At 35.6% G+C, this 21,727-nt stretch overlaps 2 protein-coding genes across 2 annotated transcripts; both read left to right on the top strand.

Moving 5' to 3' along the window:
* The first annotated feature begins 9,528 nt into the window (after positions 1 to 9,528).
* On the top strand, positions 9,529 to 16,948 carry LOC124830653 (glucan endo-1,3-beta-D-glucosidase-like). The gene is made up of 2 exons (XM_088113831.1): positions 9,529 to 10,295; positions 15,593 to 16,948. Exons 1-2 carry the CDS (start codon positions 9,542 to 9,544, stop codon positions 16,807 to 16,809), a joined length of 1,971 nt encoding a protein of 656 aa, XP_087969957.1. The 5' UTR covers positions 9,529 to 9,541; the 3' UTR covers positions 16,810 to 16,948.
* A 999-nt stretch (positions 16,949 to 17,947) lies between these two features.
* On the top strand, positions 17,948 to 21,727 carry LOC148199219 (uncharacterized). Its single transcript, XM_088112603.1, has 2 exons — positions 17,948 to 18,060; positions 18,103 to 21,727. The coding sequence occupies exons 1-2, from the start codon at positions 17,948 to 17,950 to the stop codon at positions 21,725 to 21,727; spliced, it is 3,738 nt and encodes a 1,245-aa protein (XP_087968729.1).

Raw genomic sequence — 21,727 nt, 5'->3', positions numbered from 1 at the left:
TCATATTTTGAATGACTGGTGCTTGTGATCTAGACAAAAAGAAATGAGGAGCATATAATAAGTGTAAATCTATATTTTTCTTAAAATACCATTATTTAATAAAAGTGTAAATGGATTTTGTTGTTTGATTAATATTTTTTAGGAAGTTCTTTAAACAAGTTGTAGAAAGAGTATCACTCCAATTAGTTTTATAAATATCTCATTTATTTTTTATTTGGATATATTTAATAATTTTATATTATTTAAAAATTAAGATAAAAAAATGTAAATATATGTTATTTTTAAAATTTTAAATTTTTAAATAGATTTTTTAAAAACAAAACTATAATAAGAATTTCTAATTTTAAAGTCGAAATAATACCTGAAATATACCGAATATGACAATAATGAAAGATTAAAAATAATTTAAATACATTGGCATCCATATGTTTTAAAAAAATAAATAATACTTTAATACGTATAATGAATTATTAAAATTTAATATGATCAGAGGTATTAAAGTAAGAATTTTATATGCATATGTAGCAATAAAACTATGAATCGATGAAAAGTATATATCTCTTATGAAAGAAACGACATATCTATATATACCACTATTTTTTCAATTAAAAGTGTGATTTTGATGGGAATATATATATATATATATATATTTAAAGTATGTCCTTCCATGTAACTTATTTTTTATTTTTATAATATAAGAAATAGGTTTAACGAAACGTAAATACATTTGAAATTAAGACAAACAATAAGATTGATTTTAAATTGATGAAAGAAATAAAGTAGAATGAAATACAAGGAGATTAATTTCTATGTACAATGAATGTAAAATATATAAATTAATAAAAAATTATTATTTATATGATTTTTAAAGTAATTCTTTTGAACACTAACTAATTTACAATACATTACCGTAAGTTAGATAAATTGTCTTCAGTGTTTTTGAGTATTTCCTAATTGGAACTACAATTTTATCTTGATATTCCATATAGTACAAGTTTTCATTAAACAATAATACAAGTTAGTATAGGTTATTAAAACGAAAATTTAATTTTAATTAGAGATTAATCTAAAAATTGTATCTAAGTTTTATAAATCCTTTATTATATTTACTCACCATCAACTATTCTGATGTCAGCTAAAGTTTTCATTGAATTACTTTTTTTTCTTAGCAATGTAAAATTCTATATGATCGTCATTATTTTTTCTTATCAAAATTATGTTCATCAGCTTGTTTTAAGTTTTTTTTTTCTGTTGTTGTAGATTTAATGCTGCTAATTTAAGTTTTTATTTTATTTCTAATGCTTAGAAATTGTAGAAAATGGTGTATATTTAGTTCGAGTTGAGGGTATATCGAGGGATAAGAAAACGCAATAATTTTATTGAAAGTAAGGAGTAGAAGAGAAAATTCTACACGAAAATAAAAAGATCAAAGTAACGAATATATATATTTAAATTTATTCTTCTTTTGAAAATCTATAAGCAATTTTTAAATAAAAATCAAATTAGAAATGTGTATGATTTGATTTGATTTTATTGAACTGTGTTGTCAGAGTAGATGACCGTTGAAAAAATATATTGTAAATTAATTCCGATAATCTTCAACGCTTCATTAATTGTTAAAATATAATATAATATCATCAATCTGGTTGAGTAATGGCTTAAAACACTGGTGAAGAAATTAAGAAAAAATCACAAGGAATTAAGAAAATACATTGTTCTACACAGTCTTACGTAAGAGTTTAGATTTAAAGTAGTTTAAATATTATTTTTCTTTTTTATTTTTTAAGATAATCTTAAAAATAAAATCATGATGAAATTACATACTTTACGATAAATAACATATTAAATATTTAGTGATGGACTATAATGATATTATAATACACGTACATCGAAACCATATCTATTTTGAAATATTAAATTAAAAGAGATATCGAATATTATTAAATTGAAAAATCTAAAACGTAGTCCGTAGGAAATCAAATATCGATGGTTTACGTTAAGACGCTCCCTTATAGAAAAGGTGACCGTTAAAGAACAAACAAAAGTGTTTTCACATATTCTAAAGCAAATTAGAAAACAAAAAACCACCGTTGGACTTTATTATTATTTATTAACCGAAATCCATTAATTTATGCACTAATTAATTTTCAAAATTAATTAGGGTAACAGTTTAAACTTTTGTGACTTGAGTTAATATTATTATTATCATCAACAATTTAATAATAATGTATTTTAGAAGATTTTTATTTCTAGTCAATTATATTTTTTAGTAAGTGATATAAAAAGAACAAAATAAAAAATTTCAAAGTAAAAAAAAATCAAATGAAGACACTTAAAAAATAGAATAAGCAATATTTTTTAATAAAAAACGAAATAAATTATTATTATTATTTAAAATTAAAAAATAGTTTTTCTTAATTTCCGTGCAATTCCCTTTGATATATGTTTGATTTTCAATTTTTTAGTCCACATTGACGTTTCAATAAATGCACCAAAGTCTTGCTTTTTCTGTAGACGTGCTTTGAAATTGCAAAGACTCTTCTTTCTTTTGTTTCAATAATTCATCTCTCTCTCTCTCTCTCTCTCTCTCTCTCTCTCTCTCTCTCTCTCTCTATATATATATATATATATATATATATATATATATATATATATATATATATATATATTTGTGTATATTGTTTTTATACAATATTACATTCCTTCTTCTCACAAAGTAATTTTTTTTTTACATATAAACAATTGTGTCAATTATTTTTTTTATTTTAATGACTTTAAAAGTGTCGAATATTAATGCTTTTACTAGTAATAATAATAATAATATTACATATATATATATATATATATATATATATATATATATATATTATTACGCTGTAAAAATCAATTGTTATAAATAATCATAATCAGAACTAGTTTTAGCATAAAGACAACTATTTTACAAAATAATTAATTTATTTTTAATATGATAAAGTTTGTTTTATATATAAGAAGAGTATCTATAAACCTAATGCAGAAAAAATAGTTATTGAAAAATAATCATAAGTTATAAATTGTTAAATTATGAAGACTTAAAAAACGTTTTAACTCCTTAATTTAACATAACTGTTTTAAGTATTTAAATTATGTAGAAATTAATCTTAAAAGAAGAGTATTAATAATTCCTTTTAGTACGTTTCAAATTATCAATTCAATTGTGATCTGGAATTAATGAATTCACTGTAAAATAAGACATGTCGATTTTTATTTTTGATTTATTTCATCAATTCTTATTAATTTATTAACGTTGAGGAGAAAAGAAATAATATGTTATGCCTTAATGAATTTTCCTTTTACTAAAATTAAAAATATATTTTAAAATCCAGCTTATATTAAAGAGAGAGAAAAGAAAATGAGAAAAGTCGTTGAAGTGGTGTTTAGTGTCCAGATGTAGGAATTGGAGCATAGGTCAAGCATAGCAATAATCTGGGGCAGCCATGTACGACCCAAAACCCTAAAATAATAGAAGCAGCAGCTATGTCACAAGGCCATGTGTTTGGTGGCAACTTCAATAATTTTCTTTTTGGGAGCACTCTCAAATATTACTTACTTTTCTGTCAGAGACTTCTGTTAGGAAAATAACACTTGAACAATCATTTTTGACAACATTTAGACACGCACACACGTGTCAAAATCTGAGTGGTCCTGTTGGAAAAATTAAATGAAAATGGACCACTCAGATTTTGACACGTGTGCGCGTGTCTAAATGTTGTCAAAAATGGTTGTTCAAGTATCATTTTCCCTTCTGTTATCTATTCTGGATCTCTTGCACTTTATTAATTAAATTTGTTAAATAATTTTGTATCTTACTTTTTAATTTTATTATGTTATTTTAAATGTTTTTAAATTTCTTTTAAAAACGTTTGGAAGTTGAAATTAAGTCTCGATTCTTAAAAAATGTGATACTGTTAAATAAGATAAAAACAATAATTAAATATAAATAATAAACATTAGATAATATTTAATAACTAATATTAAGTTTGACAATAGATATTATATTTCTTTATTTATTTTTAAAAGAAGTAAAAATTAAAAAATATTTAAAATAGCAAAACCAAATTTAAAAAAGAAACATTATAATACTAAGATCGAAACGCCTTTTCAACCTAATTGAATTTTTTTGTTGCCCTTGTTGATAAAAGAATAATGTGTTCAGATCTATTGTTATTAGTTAACTCTTTTTTCTTTTTGTTGTCTTACACTAATGATTTGATGCATGTTGCCTCGTGCTTATAATTAATTATTGGGTTAGTGAGTTATGGTTGTCTTTTTAATGATGGTTGATAAATAATAGATATGATAACACGAGTCTAAAGTGATTTCATTTGTTAAATGGAAAATGTATTTTTTACACCACTTATACCCTTTGATAAATTCAGTTTTAAAGATATTTTTTTGTCATAAAAAAGAGTTAACTGTTATATTTGTAAAAAAAAGGTGACAGATGGAAAAATAAAATAATAAATGTTGAATATAAAAATAATATTATCCTTATTAAATTTATAAATCTTGTACCTTAGAACAGGAAAAGGTAAAATAAATGTAAGTGGAGCAAGTACAGTATTTTGTGAAGTGAAAAGAATAGCATCAAATATTGACACACTGAATAATGTAACATCATTATAAATCCAGAACTGTCAAGGAGAAAAGAATGTTAAAAAAAGAACATGTTGTTACCTTAGAGTACACATGAAAAATTACATTTTAAATTCATGGGAAAGTTCTTCATATGCTCCTCTCCCTATTGGCTATTTTATTTTTTATTTTTCTGTCATTAAACATCACAAAGTTAGAGTTAATAATTATTTTAATCATTAGAGAATGTTTAGTTAATTATTACTAATGGGCTTAAGTCAAAAGAAATGAATTTTTTGAGAATGGGCCTTTAGGGTCCAATAGGAGATTGCTATTTATAAATCCTAAATCATATATACCCAGCTAATAGTTCGTTTGGCACAGGATAAGTAGAATAAAGGAGAAGAAAAAAGAAGTTATTTGAAGGATGAAAGCATATATTAAAAAAACAAACAGAAAATGTTGTGAATAATAAATTATAATGACATTATTGATTATGGTAAATTGAAAATGTACCCTCCTCTCTCCTTTTCTTTGATAAGATTAGTAATACCTTTTCAAAATTTATATTATATAAAAGATAAGTAAACTTTTAAGTTATTTTTCAATCAAATGTATTTTATTTTCATATTTTTCTCCTTTACTTTTTTTTTTTCTACCAAGCATATGATAAGTGAATGTAGTTCATTCATTACATATGTTTCCTTTTCTTTTAATTGATATCAATATAGTATTTGACATTTTCAGTAATATTTCCTTAGTCACATTTATTAAAAATGATAGCATAGAAAAATTTGACATCTGTAGTAATACTTTTTAAAATAAACGTTGCTATAAATAACATGAACACAATATTATAATAGTTTTAAATAAATGTTACTATAAACTAAACCAATCCCGCCTATTATATAGTTTTTAAAAATGATACTAGAAGGTCATTTATATAAAAAAAAGTATATTATTATTATTATTATTATCACTTATTGCTTTTATTATAAAAATTAATTATTTAAAATTCATTTCATAGAATTACTATTTCTCTGTCAGTAAGTGAGTATTTTTTTTATGTCCGAATATTATATTGGTGGAAATGGAACAACTGTAAAATTGAAAGCGATAGTAAATTTAAAACTTTTGGAAGAGATATTACATCTCTTACACAATAAATCGATGTTAAAAATGAACTCAAGCACTCTAACTTTTTGTTCTCACTTTTTTTTAAATGTTCTTTCTTCTTCCAGTGTTGGAAGTTGACATATTGCATAGTTTCAAATTTCAGATCCATCATAAAAAATTATAAATTATAAATTGATGTAAAACACATCCTACTTTTCAATTGATGTAAAATACAATCAATGTTAAAAGTCTTTTATCTTTTTTTTCAAATAGTGCTAAAACAAATTTATTTTGCCTTCTTTTAATATTTCTGAAATAGTCATTCATCATTTCAAAAAATCCAACCGTTTTGTTCAATGAGAAGTTGTGTTTGAGTAAGCTCCCCTTTGTCATTTTGTGAATAAAATTATCGAGTTCTTGATCAAATTACTTAGACTGGATCTTAAACTAGTTTGATTTTTTATTTAAGTAATGTGGTATATATATATATCTTGGTTGGTTGAAATATATAATAAGTTTAGTACAAATAGGTTTTGTTTGATTAGATTATATTGATATGATTATATAGCAATTTTGAAACTGTTTTAATTGAAAAAGGAATTTTTGTTATTTATGAACTAGGTTACACAAAATTTTAAGTTAAGTGAAGGGTTTCTTGTTCAAGCCAAATTTTGACAATAAATTAGATTAGATATCAATCTAATTTTTTCATTTAAGTGAAGCTTTATCGCTTAAGTGAATATTATGCAGTATTGATAGAAGTATTCTTGATCTATATTTGCTTAAACAAGATTTTAGTCGTTCAAGTAAGATTGAGATTGAGAGTTAGTTGGTCTTTGATCAATACTTATCCTAGTAACGAAAATTTTACTTAAGCAAAAATTGAACATAAAATCACCTTGTTTGCAAGTCTACTATTGGTTGCTGAGAGAAGTCTTTTCCTCAAGCAAAGAAAAAGAGAAATGTATTTTATATTAAAGGTATCTTTCTTTAATTAAATAAGTACAAGTGTCTTTTGCTCAAGGAAAGAAAAAGAGAAATGTATTTTATATTAAAGGTATATTTCTTTAATTAAATAAGTACAAGGGTTATATGTGCATATGAATATATATAATTTGAAATATGATTTGAAGTGATGAATTTAATGTGAAGTATTACAAACATAAATGTTTATAGAAAAAAATATCATGTTGGGTCTAACAAAGAGAAGGTTTTCCGATGAGACACAATACCGATGAAATATGAGTCCAACTATAGAAAAGATTGACACCACTGTCTATCCAAAACCTTAAGACAGTGAGTTAATGGATCTTTCACCTTTATATACTGCTATACTTTCTCATTTCTATCTAATGTAGGACTTAGACTCACACTTAGATTCCTAACACATAGTGATTCTAATATATGCTTGAAACTTGAATGACTTGTACAATGGTCTATGTGTTTGTTTTTCTCTTTCCTTCTCTTTCTCTTTTTCTCTCTCTCACACTCACAGTTTTTAACATAAAACATTAAGATAAAATGTTTGTTCCTCTTTCTTGTCTAATATATCACTCATTTTTTTTATTTCTATTCAAAATGAAACTTCTCACTCAAATTTAAATTCTAACATCCTTAATTTTCACTACAAAAATAAAATATACGGATTTGGATCTATCTAATCCAAAATAGTTCACGAAAAATAATATAAAAACTTATCACATTTTTATTTTAAAAATAAAAATTAAATAAATCAATCAAACTAATCTTATTATTATACATTTAGTTTCAATTCATCTCCATAAATCACGTTTATTAATTTGTTCCTTTCCCTTCCTTCACTCTTTTTTTTTTGTTTGATCACCTCTCTACCCAAAATGGAGTGTACAAACATTTTTCATAACAATTTGTTGAGTAAGGAATACGAAAATCACAACTTTTGTTTTCTTTTTGAAAAGTTTCATTTAATAATAAATATTGTACATTAGATTTTTTATTGTCTTAAATACTATTTTGATTTTTATTTTTGTTGATTTTATTTTATGTAAGACTTTTTTTCCTAGACATTCAATGTGGTCTTTTTTTTAAATTATTTCAATTGCTAATAAACATAGGAATAGTGTGTGACACGTGTCAATGTCAATCTGGTTTTGTTTTAATTATATAATGTGTGAGTGTTTTATATTCAATTCAATCTAATTTTTGTTAATTTTTTTAATTTATTTTTACTTTTTCCCTTACTTGAGATTAAATTAAATTTTTATAAAATTCACATTTTTATTAAATATTTATTCATTATTTTAAAACCAATTCTAACTAGAATATAACTATTACATTAATGTTTGAGTTTTTCTACCTATTAAAAGTAGGGTTAGGATGGGATTAACAATAATAATGAAATTTTCTTTTTCTAACTTTAAAAATAAGTTAAAATTCTTGGATGATCATATAATAATAATGAAGAATTTTTGTCTAACTTTAAAAATAGGTTGAAACCGCGGAGACCGCAAACCCCCGCGCTGCAAAGACGCCACCACCGTGATACTTGCGGTGTCGCGAGAATGGAGGTCACGCTTGCCGTAGGAACTCACATCCCCTCCCTACGGAAAACATCCTCCAGAACGAGAAAAGGGAAAGAAGAAAGGTTCCTTCCCCCTTGCACAAGCCGAATAAGAACCAAAGAAAGGGGAAGGAGAAGACACCCTCCTTAGCCAAAGAGTCCCTCCAAGCATGGTTTGTTCGAGAAAGGGAAGAAAAAGAGCCAAGGGTTTTCGAGGAAATGACACCCAATACCACGTCATCCAATTAAAAATAATAAAGGATTTTCGTTCTATTTATAGAAATAAATTAGAATTTTTCTTTAAATTTTTAAACTGATGAATAATTGTCCTTATAATTTTAAAAACAATAATGAAGAAATTTCCTTTAATTTTAAAAACAATAATGAAGAAATTTCCTTTAATTTTAAAAATGATGATTAATTTTCCTTTTAATTTTAAAAATAATGAATAACTTTCCTTTTAATTTAAAAATACGAAAAATTTTCCTTCTAATTTTAGAAATAAGACAGATTTTCCTTTTAATTTTAAAAATAATGATGAATTTTTAATCTCATTTTAAAAATATTGAAAAAAAAATTCTTATAACTTTGAAAATAATGAGGAAATTTTCTCTTAATTTTAAAAATAATAAGAAATTTTCATTTAATTTTAAAAATAATGAACAGTTTTTCATTTAATTTGAAAATTTTAAAAGTGATGAAATTTTTTTTCTAAAATTGAAAATTAAGTCTAAATAGAACAAAATTAACGAAATTTGAACTAAATTAACAAAATTAATGAAAATTATAAGTGAATTAAATATAAGACACAGACAATATTAAAATTGACTTACACATAATATTAAAATTGACTTACGTAACACTAAAATTGACTTCGGACATAACATTGAAATCGACTTCACATGTCAAATTAATATTGTTGCATGATACAAAGTTAAAGTGAATAATTTTTTTAAAATTAAAAAAATTAAAAAAAAATCACATCAACACGTAGCACATTATTTTATCTTCCATTAACTATTTAAACAAGAAAAAGAAGAACAAAGTAAACATAATATATCAAAATATGAGCCACGTTAAAATATGGAAAAAAAAGTGAATATGCACATTAACAAAGTCAACGACAATAGGAATAAAAGTATTTAAGCTTTTTCTTTCCTTATGGAGATTCCAATCTCAATCTGCATGTTCTAAACAATCTCTTATATATATAGGAGGCAACATACAAGATTGCATACGGATCAACGAATCCTTTTGCTCTTCCATACAACAATGTCTTCTTCTTCCCCTTTTGTGTTCCCTCAAACTCAATCCACAGTTCTCCCAGACCCTTCAACTTACTTCTCCTCAAACCTTCTTTCATCTCCACTTCCCACAAACTCTTTTTTCCAAAACTTTGTTCTTTCAAACGGATCAAAACCTGAGTATATTCATCCCTACCTCATCCAAACCTCAAAGTCCTCACTATCTGCCTCATACCCTCTTCTCTTCTTCACTGCAGCAGTCTTGTACCAAACTTTTGTGCCCGATCTCACAATCTCTTCTACTCAAACACTTTCAACTCAACAAAACCATGTAATCTCATCCCACAGTGACCTTGGTGTCACCTTGGACATTCCCTCCTCCAATCTCAGGTTCTTTCTCTCAAGAGGAAGCCCTTTTATAACTGCTTCCGTCAAATCTTCAACATCTCTTTCTATCACAACGGTGCACACCATACTCTCTTTATCTCCCAGTAATAACAAAAACACCAAGTACACCCTTGAGCTCAACAACACTCAGACATGGCTCATATACACCGACTCCCCAATCTCTTTGAACACGCTTGGTGCTTCTCAGGTTACATCGAAACCATTTTCTGGCATCATCCGTGTAGCAGCGTTGCCTCATGACAACCCCAACAATATGGCAGTTCTCGACAAGTTCAGCTCTAGCTACCCTTCATCGGGTAATGCAAAACTAGAGGATCCTTTCCGTTTGGTGTATCAATGGAAAAAGGAAGGTTCTGGGGATTTGCTCATGCTGGCTCACTGTCATGGGCCCAGAGGAGAATATTCCTCTTCAGGCAGAAAATGATAAGTTAGTTATTGAGGAAGGACACGTGCAGCCTTTCCAGAAAATGCTTTGCTCAGGAGGAGCACACGCACTAAGATGACCAACACTAGGCTGAGAGATTTCGTGCAAGGAAAGTAGGCTGGCAGTATAATAACAACTTTTGCCCTTTAGTGAGGGGGTGTGTAGAATGATGAATTGTCTCTTTCTCTTCTCATCTGTATTTTTCTGATTTCTCTCTCTCACCTCATATTCTCTAATTCTGTACTCATCCTTTACTATTGGTACCTATTTGCTGATAGAAGAATACAGTTACTGCCATTCCTCGCCTTTTCCTTTATTCTGATTTCTTTTCCATTTTTAGTACTGTTACATTGGTGCTTTCATTCTGCTACATCAACTTTTCTGCAAATGGCTGAGAATACTCGCATGAAAGAGGTGACCTCAGATATTCGTGATTTGAAGAAAGTTGTCGAGCTGTTAGAGCAACGCGACAATGACTTTGTTGCCTTATTAGACACTCGAGATCAACAAACTGCTAACCGTTTGGATGGAATTGAAGCTGCTTTGGAGAACCTAAGACTTACTCTGGTTCATCAGGGACCTCATCCTCCACCTCCTTTTAGCACGGTAAGCACAAACATCTTCGATCCACCTCCTGGGCCCAAACCTCCATACCATGTGAGAAATGTTAAGGTTGATTTTCCACGCTTTGATGGTGAAAATGTTTTGCAATGGCTGTTTAAAGCAGAACAATTCTTTGAATTTTATGGGACACCTGATGAACATAGATTATCTATTGCTGCCCTACATTTTGAAAAGGATGTGATCCCTTGGTTCCAGATGATTACTAGAACTCAACCTTTTCAAAATTGGAAACAATTTGTAAAAGCCTTGGAATTAGAGTTTGGTCCTTCACCTTATGATTGTCCTAGATCTACACTCTTTAAGCTTTCTCAATCAAATTCTGTTAGTAATTACTATACTGAATTTATGTCTTTAGCTAATAGAGTTTATGGCCTTAGTCCTGATGCCCTCCTAGATTGCTTCATTAGTGGCCTTAAACCAGACTTAAAACGAGAAGTTATAGCACAAAATCCACTTTCCATTCTTAAGGCTGTGTCCTTAGCCAAACTCTTTGAAGAAAAATACATTCCCAAACCAAAATCTCAACCACCATATAAACCTTACACACAGACCACCCCATACACATATCCTAAACTACAAAATTCCCAACCCCCTCTCTTGCCTACCCCCACAGTTAAACCATTCGCCCAACCGGCCAATCCTATTAAAAAAATGACACCCACTGAAATGCAGATTCGGCGCGAAAAAGGCCTTTGCTATACTTGTGATGAACGTTTTTCACCAAACCATCGGTGTCCTAACAAGCATTACATGATCCTGCAAGTTGATGAGGAGCAGTGCACCCATGAGGACAATGTGATTCAGACTGATTCTGTAGACAGCTTAACACAGGATGCAATTGATCATCATTTGTCTTTCAATGCTCTAAAAGGCAGTAGTGGAGTTGGTACCATTAAGTTCCAGGGTCAAATTAATGGTTGTTCAGTAAACATTTTATTGGACAGTGGCAGTTCTGATAATTTCTTGCAGCCACGGATTGCTCACTTTCTAAAATTACCAATCGAACCAGCCCCAAATTTCCAAGTGATGGTGGGAAATGGAAATTCAATGTCTGCTGAAGGCTTTATTTCTGACCTGCAAGTTGCGGTGCAAGGCTACACTCTCCAATTTCCTGTCTATTTGTTACCAGTAGCAGGAGCAGACTTGGTGCTAGGTGCAGCATGGTTGGCAACCTTAGGTCCTCATGTGGCTGATTACAGTGCTCTAGCCTTCAAATTTCTGCTAGATGGTAAGTTTATCACCTTATATGGTGAAAAACAGAACTTGCCTCAGCTAGCCCAGTTTCACCATATCAAAAGGCTCCATCAAACTCATGCCATTGCTGAAGTGTTTTCTATACAGCTACAAGAATCTGACAACAAGTCTGAATTTTGTGAGGAAATACCTCAAAATTTGGAACCTGCACTTGTTTTGTTGTTGCATACTTATAAGGAGGTTTTCACCAAACCCTCAGGTCTACCACCTCAACGGTTTCAGGATCATTCCATACCTTTAATAGAAGGCAGTAATCCTGTTAAGGTCAGACCGTATAGGTATGCTCACAGTCAAAAAGCTCAAATTGAAAAGATGGTTGCAGATATGCTCGCTGAAGGCATAATTACACCCAGCACTAGTCCTTTCTCCTCTCCAATCTTATTAGTCAAGAAGAAAGATGGATCATGGAGATTTTGCACTGATTATAGGGCCCTTAATACCATCACAGTTAAGGATAATTTTCCTATGCCAAATGTGGATGAATTACTTGATGAGCTTTTTGGTGCACAATTCTTTTCAAAGTTGGATTTGAGGTCCGGATATCATCAAATTCTTGTGAAGCCCGAGGACAGACACAAGACTGCTTTCAGAACGCATCAAGGCCATTATGAATGGTTGGTGATGCCTTTTGGGCTTACCAATGCCCCTGCCACATTTCAACAACTAATGAATCGGGTGTTTCAGAAATTACTGAGAAAGTGTGTTCTTGTATTCTTTGATGATATCCTCGTGTATAGCCCCAGCTGGTCCTCTCATCTCCAACATTTAGAAGCGGTTTTACAGCTTCTACAATCTCATGTTTTGTATGCAAAGTTGTCTAAGTGCACTTTTGCTACACAACAAGTAGATTATTTGGGCCATACCGTTTCTGCGAAAGGGTTTCTATGGACAAAGCAAAGGTGCAGGCTATTTTAAACTGGCCAGAGCCAACAAATCTCAAACAGCTCAGAGGGTTCTTAGGCATCACAGGTTACTATAGACGGTTTATAAAGAATTATGCTGCTCTTGCTGAACCGTTAACAAACCTGCTCAAAAAAGATGCTTTTCATTGGTCTGACATTGCATCAAAGACCTTTCAGAGCTTGAGAGAAGCCATTACCACAGCTCCAGTGCTTGCCTTACCTAATTTTAATCAGCCTTTTATATTAGAAACTGATGCATCAGGGACTGGTATAGGCGTTGTACTCAGCCAAGGCAAACACCCTATTGCTTTTTTCTCAAAAAAGCTATCCCCTCGGATGCAAAAGCAATCTGCTTATTCCAGGGAGTTATATGCCATCACAGAGGCATTGGCTAAATTCAGGCATTACCTATTGGGCCACCAATTCACAATTAGAACTGATCAACGTAGCTTGCGACATCTAACGGATCAGACAATTCAAACTCCTGAGCAACAACAATGGCTTCACAAATTTCTTGGCTATGATTTCAAAATTGAGTATAAACCTGGGAAAGATAACATTCCTGCGGATGTTTTGTCCAGATATTTTTACATGGCTTGGTCTGAAACTCAACCAACGTTTTTGCAGGAGCTCAAACACGACATTGCCATGGATGAGTATTGGAAACAGCAGTTACAGGATTGTGAGCTGGGTAACAATCAAAATCCTCATCTTTCTAGTAAGGATCAACTTCTATTTTGGAAAGGCAGATTGGTAATTCCACAGCAGTCTCCCTTGATATCCAAAATCCTAGAAGCATATCATTGCTCTCCCATTGGCGGTCATTCTGGAATTGCAAGGACGATTTCAGAGTGAAAGCAGAGTTCTATTGGCCCAAAATGAAGGAACAAATACACAGGTTTGTACAACATTGTTCCATCTGTCAACAAGCCAAATATGCTGCTGTGCAACCTGCTGGGCTGTTGCAACCTTTGCCCATCCCTTCTCAGATATGGGAAGATATCAGTATGGATTTTATCACTGGCCTGCCAGTTTCAAAAGGCTTTACTGTGATTCTGGTCATAGTGGACAGGTTATCCAAATATGCCCATTTTCAACCTTTGAAAGCAGATTATACAAGCACTCAAGTCGCTGACCTGTTCTGCAATACAGTGGTTCGACTTCATGGCATGCCTAAGTCCATTGTCTCTGATAGAGATAAGACTTTCACAAGTAAATTTTGGCAGCAATTGTTTAAACTACAAGGCACCACATTGGCCATGAGTACAGCTTATCACCCCCAATCAGATGGGCAAACTGAAGCTGTCAACAAAGCCTTGGAGTTGTATCTAAGGTGTTTCACTTCACAATCACCTAAGAATTGGGTCAATTTTTTACCATGGGCTGAGTATTGGTACAATACTTCCTTCCATCATAGCATTGGCATGACTCCTTTTAAAGTGGTCTATGGCAGAGACCCTCCTGGCTTATTGAGGTATCAACCGTCACCATCTGATAACCCATCAGTTAAGGATTCCTTACTAGCCAGAGATGCTTTGTTGAACAAGCTTAAGGAGAATTTATTCAGGGCCCAACAGTACATGAAACATCAAGCAGATAAGAAGAGGATTGAGAAACACTTTCAGATTGGTGATAAAGTGTGGGTGAAACTGAAACCGTACCGGCAGCATTCAGTTCAGTTGCGAAAAAATCAAAAACTTAGCATGAGATACTTTGGCCCTTTTACTATCCTTGCTAAGATTGGTTCGGTGGCTTACAAGTTACTGCTGCCAGTCAATGCTAAAATACATCCTATCTTTCATGTTTCACAGCTAAAGGAATTCAAGGGAGATGACACTGCAACAACTATTCCTTTTCCATTACTTATTGATGAAGAAGGTATCATGCTGCAACCTCTGCAAGTCCTCAACCGACGTACGATTCTTAAAGGAGAGCAACTCATTCCTCAGGTCCTGGTTCAGTGGAGTGGACAAGAGGTTTCTGAAGCTACTTGGGAAAATGCAGAGGACATGAGCCACCTATATCCCAATTTCAACCTTGAGGACAAGGTTATTTTTAATGGGGGAAGCATTGTCATGGGCCCAGAGGAGAATATTCCTCTTCAGGCAGAAAATGATAAGTTAGTTATTGAGGAAGGACACGTGGCAGCCTTTCCAGAAAATGCTTTGCTCAGGAGGAGCACACGCACTAAGATGACCAACACTAGGCTGAGAGATTTCGTGCAAGGAAAGTAGGCTGGCAGTATAATAACAACTTTTGCCCTTTAGTGAGGGGGTGTGTAGAATGATGAATTGTCTCTTTCTCTTCTCATCTGTATTTTTCTGATTTCTCTCTCTCACCTCATATTCTCTAATTCTGTACTCATCCTTTACTATTGGTACCTATTTGCTGATAGAAGAATACAGTTACTGCCATTCCTCGCCTTTTCCTTTATTCTGATTTCTTTTCCATTTTTAGTACTGTTACACTCACCCTCTTCATGTTAAACTTTTATCAAATAATAATAAAACTGGTAATATTGCCATTTTGCATGATTTTAAGTATAGTAGCATTGATGGTGATCTTGTTGGCGTTGTCGGAGATTCATGGAAGTTGCAAATGAATCCTATTCCCGTGACATGGCATTCTAACAAAGGCGTGGAAAAAGCGTCATTTCAGGAAATTGTCTCAGTACTTTCCAAGGATGTTCAAGCACTATCTCCAATAGCAACGGCATCCTCCTACGCATATGGGAAACTTATTGCAAGGGCTGCAAGGTTGGCGTTGATAGCGGAAGAAGTGTCTTTTCCAAACGTGATTCCCAACATTAAGGAGTTTCTGAAGAAGAATATTGAGCCTTGGTTGGATGGAACATTCCCAGGGAATGGTTTTCTATATGAAAAAAAATGGGGTGGACTTGTAACGAAAATGGGGTCAACTGATTCACGCGCTGATTTTGGGTTTGGAGTGTACAATGATCACCATTACCATTTGGGGTACTTTCTTTACGGAATTGCGGTTCTAGCAAAGATCGACAACGAGTGGGGAAACAAATACAAGCCACAAGTTTATGCACTTTTGTCAGATTTTATGAACTTGGACGAACAAAACGCTCATTATCCACGTCTAAGGTGTTTTGACCTCTACAGGTTACACTCTTGGGCTTCAGGGCTGACAGAATTTGGTGACGGACGGAACCAAGAAAGTACAAGTGAAGCTGTGAATGCGTACTACTCAGCAGCTTTGGTGGGTTTAGCATACGGTGACTCACATCTTGTTGCCACTGGATCAACGCTACTGGCGATGGAAATTCTCGCTACACAAACTTGGTGGCATGTGAAAGTTGAAGACAACTTGTACAATAAAGAATTTGCAAAAGACAATAGGATAGTTGGTGTTCTGTGGTCTAATAAGAGGGATAGTGCATTATGGTGGGCGGCTGCTACATGCAGAGAGTGCAGACTTGGAATCCAAGTGCTACCCTTGTCGCCTATCACTGAGACATTGTTCTCTGATGCTGCTTATGTGAAGGAGCTTGTGGAATGGACATTTCCATCTTTAAGTAGTCAGAGTTGGAAGGGAATGACCTATGCCTTGCAGGGAATTTACGATAAGCAAACAGCATTGCGTAACATAAGAACGTTGACAGCTTTTGAAGATGGAAACTCATTCTCTAATCTCTTGTGGTGGATTCACAGCAGATAATTATGGAGTCGTGATGCGTAACTTTGAACAAATAATGTTTCAACTCGATAATCTAGATTGAAGCAACATGTGCAACGTCGAATCTCATCTCAGTTTTGCTAGTTTCTGATTATGGATATCAATTTACAGTGAAGTTGAACTTTTGTCACAGTTATATCTTTAGGTTATTACTCTATCACAGATAAAAGAGATTATGTTGAAGACAAAAACAATATAAATATTTATTTTAATTTTATGATTTATATGAAGGCATTTTTAGAGAAATTTAAAATATTTGAAGTCTTTTTTAAGGTATTTACAATGTAAAGAATTTTTTTGTATCAAAACTGTACTATAGGATACCTAACCCTCCAACGGTCAACCAATAACAAACACTGAAGGTTACTATAATGACGTTCGACCACACAGCTTGGTCGATCACTTGATAACCGACCGTAATAGCTTACGACCACGTGACGCTCTCGACCATTTGAAGCTCGACAGCCACATAAGCGATGTCGCGACATGAGACATACGTCCGACACGTCATCCACTTAGGTCGACACGAATGATGATCGACATACAGAGGCTCGACAGCCGCATAAGCGATGTCGCGACATGAGACATACGTCCGACACGTCATCCACTTAGGTCGACACGAATGATGATCGACATACAGAATGTGACACCGTGATCTAGCAGTTAAGCAGTTACACACCTTGACTGAATAACGCCGCGAATCACGACCATATATCGTGGAAATAATTGACTCAGTGTCAGCGCACAATTCGACGGTTACAACTTCCACTTCAGTAACTGACCGGATTTTCAGGTAAACGGTTTATTATGTTAATTTAAATATACGAAGCACACCAGAAAAAAGGTACGTTTTTCCCCTAAGAGAAAATTGATTGAGATTTTCATATTTCGAACAACACCCCTGTTGACTTGAGCGTCGGAGTGCCTTTGCAGGTACCCAGCCCACTTTGCTTACGAAGATTAGAGAAGAGAGAGAGAAATACAACACAGTGAAGCCAGCACCAGAGAGAAAGGGAGCAAGGTTGTTAGGTTCGTATCTTGGTCTCCACATCCCTACTGAAACATTTTGGCGCCCACCGTGGGGCACGAGATTACTATCCCAACAACGACCACCGGAACAATGGAAAATTCCGATACGCACGATTTGATCAGGCAATTGCAAGCGCAACTTGAGGCACAGGCACAAACCATGCAGGAGATTCAGCGTAAACACGCAGAGGAGATGGCGGCACTGTGAGCACAGATCCCAACGCCAGAGTTATCTGCTTCCAACAGACAGGAAGATAACGATGCCAGCCATCATGGGGAAGCCTCCGAACGGGCCGGTGGAGGAAGGAGGGGGCCTACTCCTATGCGCCTCACTAACCTGCTTCCATTCACAGAAGCCATCATGCAAGCAAGCATGCCGGACAAGCCTCCTCCAACTCTGGAACGCTACAATGGCTCTGAAGATCCTGATGACCATCTACGCAATTTTATAGATGCCATGGCATTCTATACCGATAGCGATCCGGTGATATGCAGAGCTTTCTCCTTATCCCTCAAGGGGGAAGCTCTGGAATGGTTCCATAAACTTCCCCGATATTCCATAGATTGCTTCGCAACCGTCGAATCTTTATTCCGGAAACAGTACGCGGCCAATAAAAAACCGGCGATGACTGCTACTGAGCTTGTCCATACCAGACAGGAGAAGGATGAGACCTTGAAAGCTTTCATGCAGCGGTACATCGAGACAGCCCGGCGGGTGCCGGACATAACTCCTACTTTCATCATCAGCAATCTGTCGTCCTGCTTAAAGCCGGGGCAATTTTCGGAACAATTATATGCTGACCCTCCAGCATCCATGGAAGAATTACAGTCTACTGTGGCAAAATTCATCCGCATTGAAGACCACCGTAACGCCAGAAAGAAGCACCACCAAGATGCCCCCAATCAGGAGACAAGAAAACCAGCGAAACGACCCCCCAACGACTACAGGCCAGACCGAGTACCTCGGAAGGAGTCGGGGTGGACATCTAAATATGATCGTTACACGGCCCTCAACGCACCAAGGGCGAGGGTACTGGAAGAGGCCTTACACGCCGAACTTCTCACCGTGCGGCGAAAAGTCACTCCCAAGAATGCGGATAACAGCAAAACCTGCCGGTTCCACATGAACCATGGGCACGACACGGAAGAGTGCAACATGGTAAAAGACGAGTTAGAACGACTCATTCGGGCAGGTTATCTCCAGAACTATGTCAAGGAGAGAGTTTCCACTAGAGCAACAACTCCTCGCCGAAGAGACCCTCCTAGGCGAAGTCCCCAGCGATCACCCCGCAGGGACGATCGACACCGCAGGCGGTCGCGCAGTCCGCCTCGACGCATAGAGAGAGAACACTCAGTCCGAGGCCGCATCGACACCATATCTGGTGGTTTCGCTGGGGGAGGCGTGTCGGCTTCGGCGAGGAAGCGACATTTGAGACAATTGAAGTCGGTCCATATGGTCGAGCGGCAGGCTCGGTCGATCCCCGACATTACGTTCACGAACGCTGACTTCCATGCACCCGACCCCGACCATGACGATCCTATGGTCATCACGGCTAACATAGCTCGTTATGATGTCAGCAAAGTCCTCGTCGATCAAGGAAGTTCAGTCAATATCTTGTATTGGTCCACCTTTCAGAAAATGGACCTATCCGAGGATCTCATCGCCCCGTTTAACGAGCAGATTGTCGGATTCTCAGGGGAAAGAGTAGACACCAGGGGATACCTTGACCTACGGACTCGGCTCGGAACAAGTCGAGAAGCTCCTGAGCTTCGGGTCCGATTTCTTTTGGTCGAGGCAAACACGTCGTACAATGCTCTGCTAGGACGACCTTGCCTGAATGCGTTCGGGGCAATAGTATCTACTCCCCACCTCGCCATGAAGTTCCCGACAGATCATGGTACTATTTGTACCGTCAGAGCCGATCAGCAAACAGCCCGACAATGTTATGTCGCCGGGCTAAAAGTCACCCCTTTTGTTCCGTCCAAAAGGGCAAGAGGAGTCGAGGCAGCAGCAGTTGACTTAGACCCCCGGACCAATGTAGACGAACGTCTTCATCCGCAAGGCGAAGTCAAACTCCTATCCCTGACGAATGACGCGTCTAAAACCACCAGCATTGGCGGAGACCTTCCCTTGGGCGAGGAACACGCCCTAGGTCATATACTGCGAACCAATGCAGACTTATTCGCATGGACAGCCGCTGACATGCCAGGAATCCATCAAGGGGTTATGGCTCACAGGTTGTCAATCTTCCGGGAGGCACGACCAGTCGCCCAGAAGAAGCGAAGGTTCGGAGAGGAAAAGCGTCAAGCCATCCAGGTTGAAGTCGACAAGTTGATGAACGCCCGATTCATCAGGGAGTTAACATACACTACGTGGCTGTCAAACGTAGTTATGGTCAAGAAGTCGAACGGTCAATGGCGGATGTGTGTCGATTTCACTGACCTCAACAAGGCATGCCCTAAAGACTCGTATCCCCTGCCCAGCATCGATCGCCTCGTAGATGGAGCTTCGGGTCATGTCGTATTAAGTTTTCTAGACGCTTACTCGGGGTACAACCAGATCCCTATGTATCACCCCGATCAAAGCAAAACAGCCTTCATCACAGAACGCGCCAATTACTGCTACGAAGTCATGCCGTTTGGATTGAAAAATGCCGGGGCCACTTATCAACGCCTCATGGATAAAGTCTTCCATCATCAGATAGGACGTTGTATGGACGTGTATGTTGACGACATGGTCATTCGCAGCAATTTTGTGGCACAGCACCTGCAGGATTTGAAGGAGGTCTTCGGCCAACTCCGACGGTACAGCATGCGCCTCAATCCTTCCAAATGTACTTTCGGCGTCCCCGCCGGAAAGTTCTTAGGATTCATGCTCACACGTCGAGGCATCGAAGCCAACCCCGACAAGTGCAGGGCGGTACTAGACATGTCTTCTCCAAAGACCCTGAGGGAGGTACAACGTCTAGTGGGTCGCCTCACCGCCCTATCCAGATTTATTCCAAAGCTGGCTGAACACATCAAACCCATCCTTAGGAATTTGAAAAAGGGTTCCCCGCAACACTGGGACGATGATTGTGAGACTGCATTCAACACCGTCAAACACATCTTAACCAGTCCTCCCGTTATGGCTCGGCCGGACGAGGGATCCGACTTGCAGCTGTATATCTCAGCTTCCCAGCATGCCGTTAGTGCAGCCTTGGTACAGGAAGCACCCTCCCTCAAGTTAATATATTTTACCAGTCGTACATTGCAAGGGGCAGAGGAGCGATATTCTCGAATTGAGAAGTTCGCATTGGCCCTTCTCACCGCCTCTAGACGACTTCGCCCGTACTTCCAGAGCCATCAGGTGGTAGTCCACACAGATCACCCCATAGCCAAGATCCTCCGCAAACCAGATTTGGCAGGAAGAATGGTCGCCTGGTCAGTCGAACTATCTGAGTTCGGACTTCGTTACGAGCCACGTGGGTCTATCAAGGGCCAACATTTGGCAGATTTCGCATCTGAGCTCATACCTGCCCAAGAAGACTCAACGACAACGTGGCTACTCAGCGTCGACGGCTCTTCCGACAGAAAGGGGGGAGGTGCCGGCATCGTCCTAGAAGGGCCTGATGGTTCAGTTATAGAACAAGCCATCATATTCAACTTTCCAGTTAGCAACAACCAGGCCGAGTACGAAGCCCTGATCGCCGGATTATCCCTGGCCAGAGAGTTCTCGGTCGAGCATTTAGAGTGTCGAATGGACTCGAAGTTCGTCGTCAGCCATGTGAATGGCGTCTATCAAGTCAAGGACAATCAGCTGTTACGTTACTTCCACACGGTTCAGACCTTACTCCGAGATTTTGCCAACATTAATATGGGGATTAGATGA

This window comes from Vigna umbellata, chromosome 4, assembly GCF_029865625.1.
Source record: "Vigna umbellata cultivar VRB3 chromosome 4, Vumbellata_1.0, whole genome shotgun sequence".
Taxonomy (NCBI): Eukaryota; Viridiplantae; Streptophyta; class Magnoliopsida; order Fabales; family Fabaceae; genus Vigna; species Vigna umbellata.
Note: the sequence above shows the minus strand (reverse complement) of the source record. Positions and strands in the feature narration are given on the sequence as shown.

What these genes read in the sequence shown, in the direction of transcription:
- LOC124830653 (XM_088113831.1), top strand. Translation starts at nt 9,542, where the DNA reads ATGTCTTCTTCTTCCCCTTTTGTGTTCCCTCAAACTCAATCCACAGTT. An exon ending in TGGGGATTTGCTCATGCTGG is followed by an intron (nt 10,296 to 15,592) that starts CTCACTGTCATG and finishes AGTACTGTTACA; the next exon opens with CTCACCCTCTTCATGTTAAA.
- LOC148199219 (XM_088112603.1), top strand. Translation starts at nt 17,948, where the DNA reads ATGGAAAATTCCGATACGCACGATTTGATCAGGCAATTGCAAGCGCAA. An exon ending in GCAGAGGAGATGGCGGCACT is followed by an intron (nt 18,061 to 18,102) that starts GTGAGCACAGAT and finishes TGCTTCCAACAG; the next exon opens with ACAGGAAGATAACGATGCCA.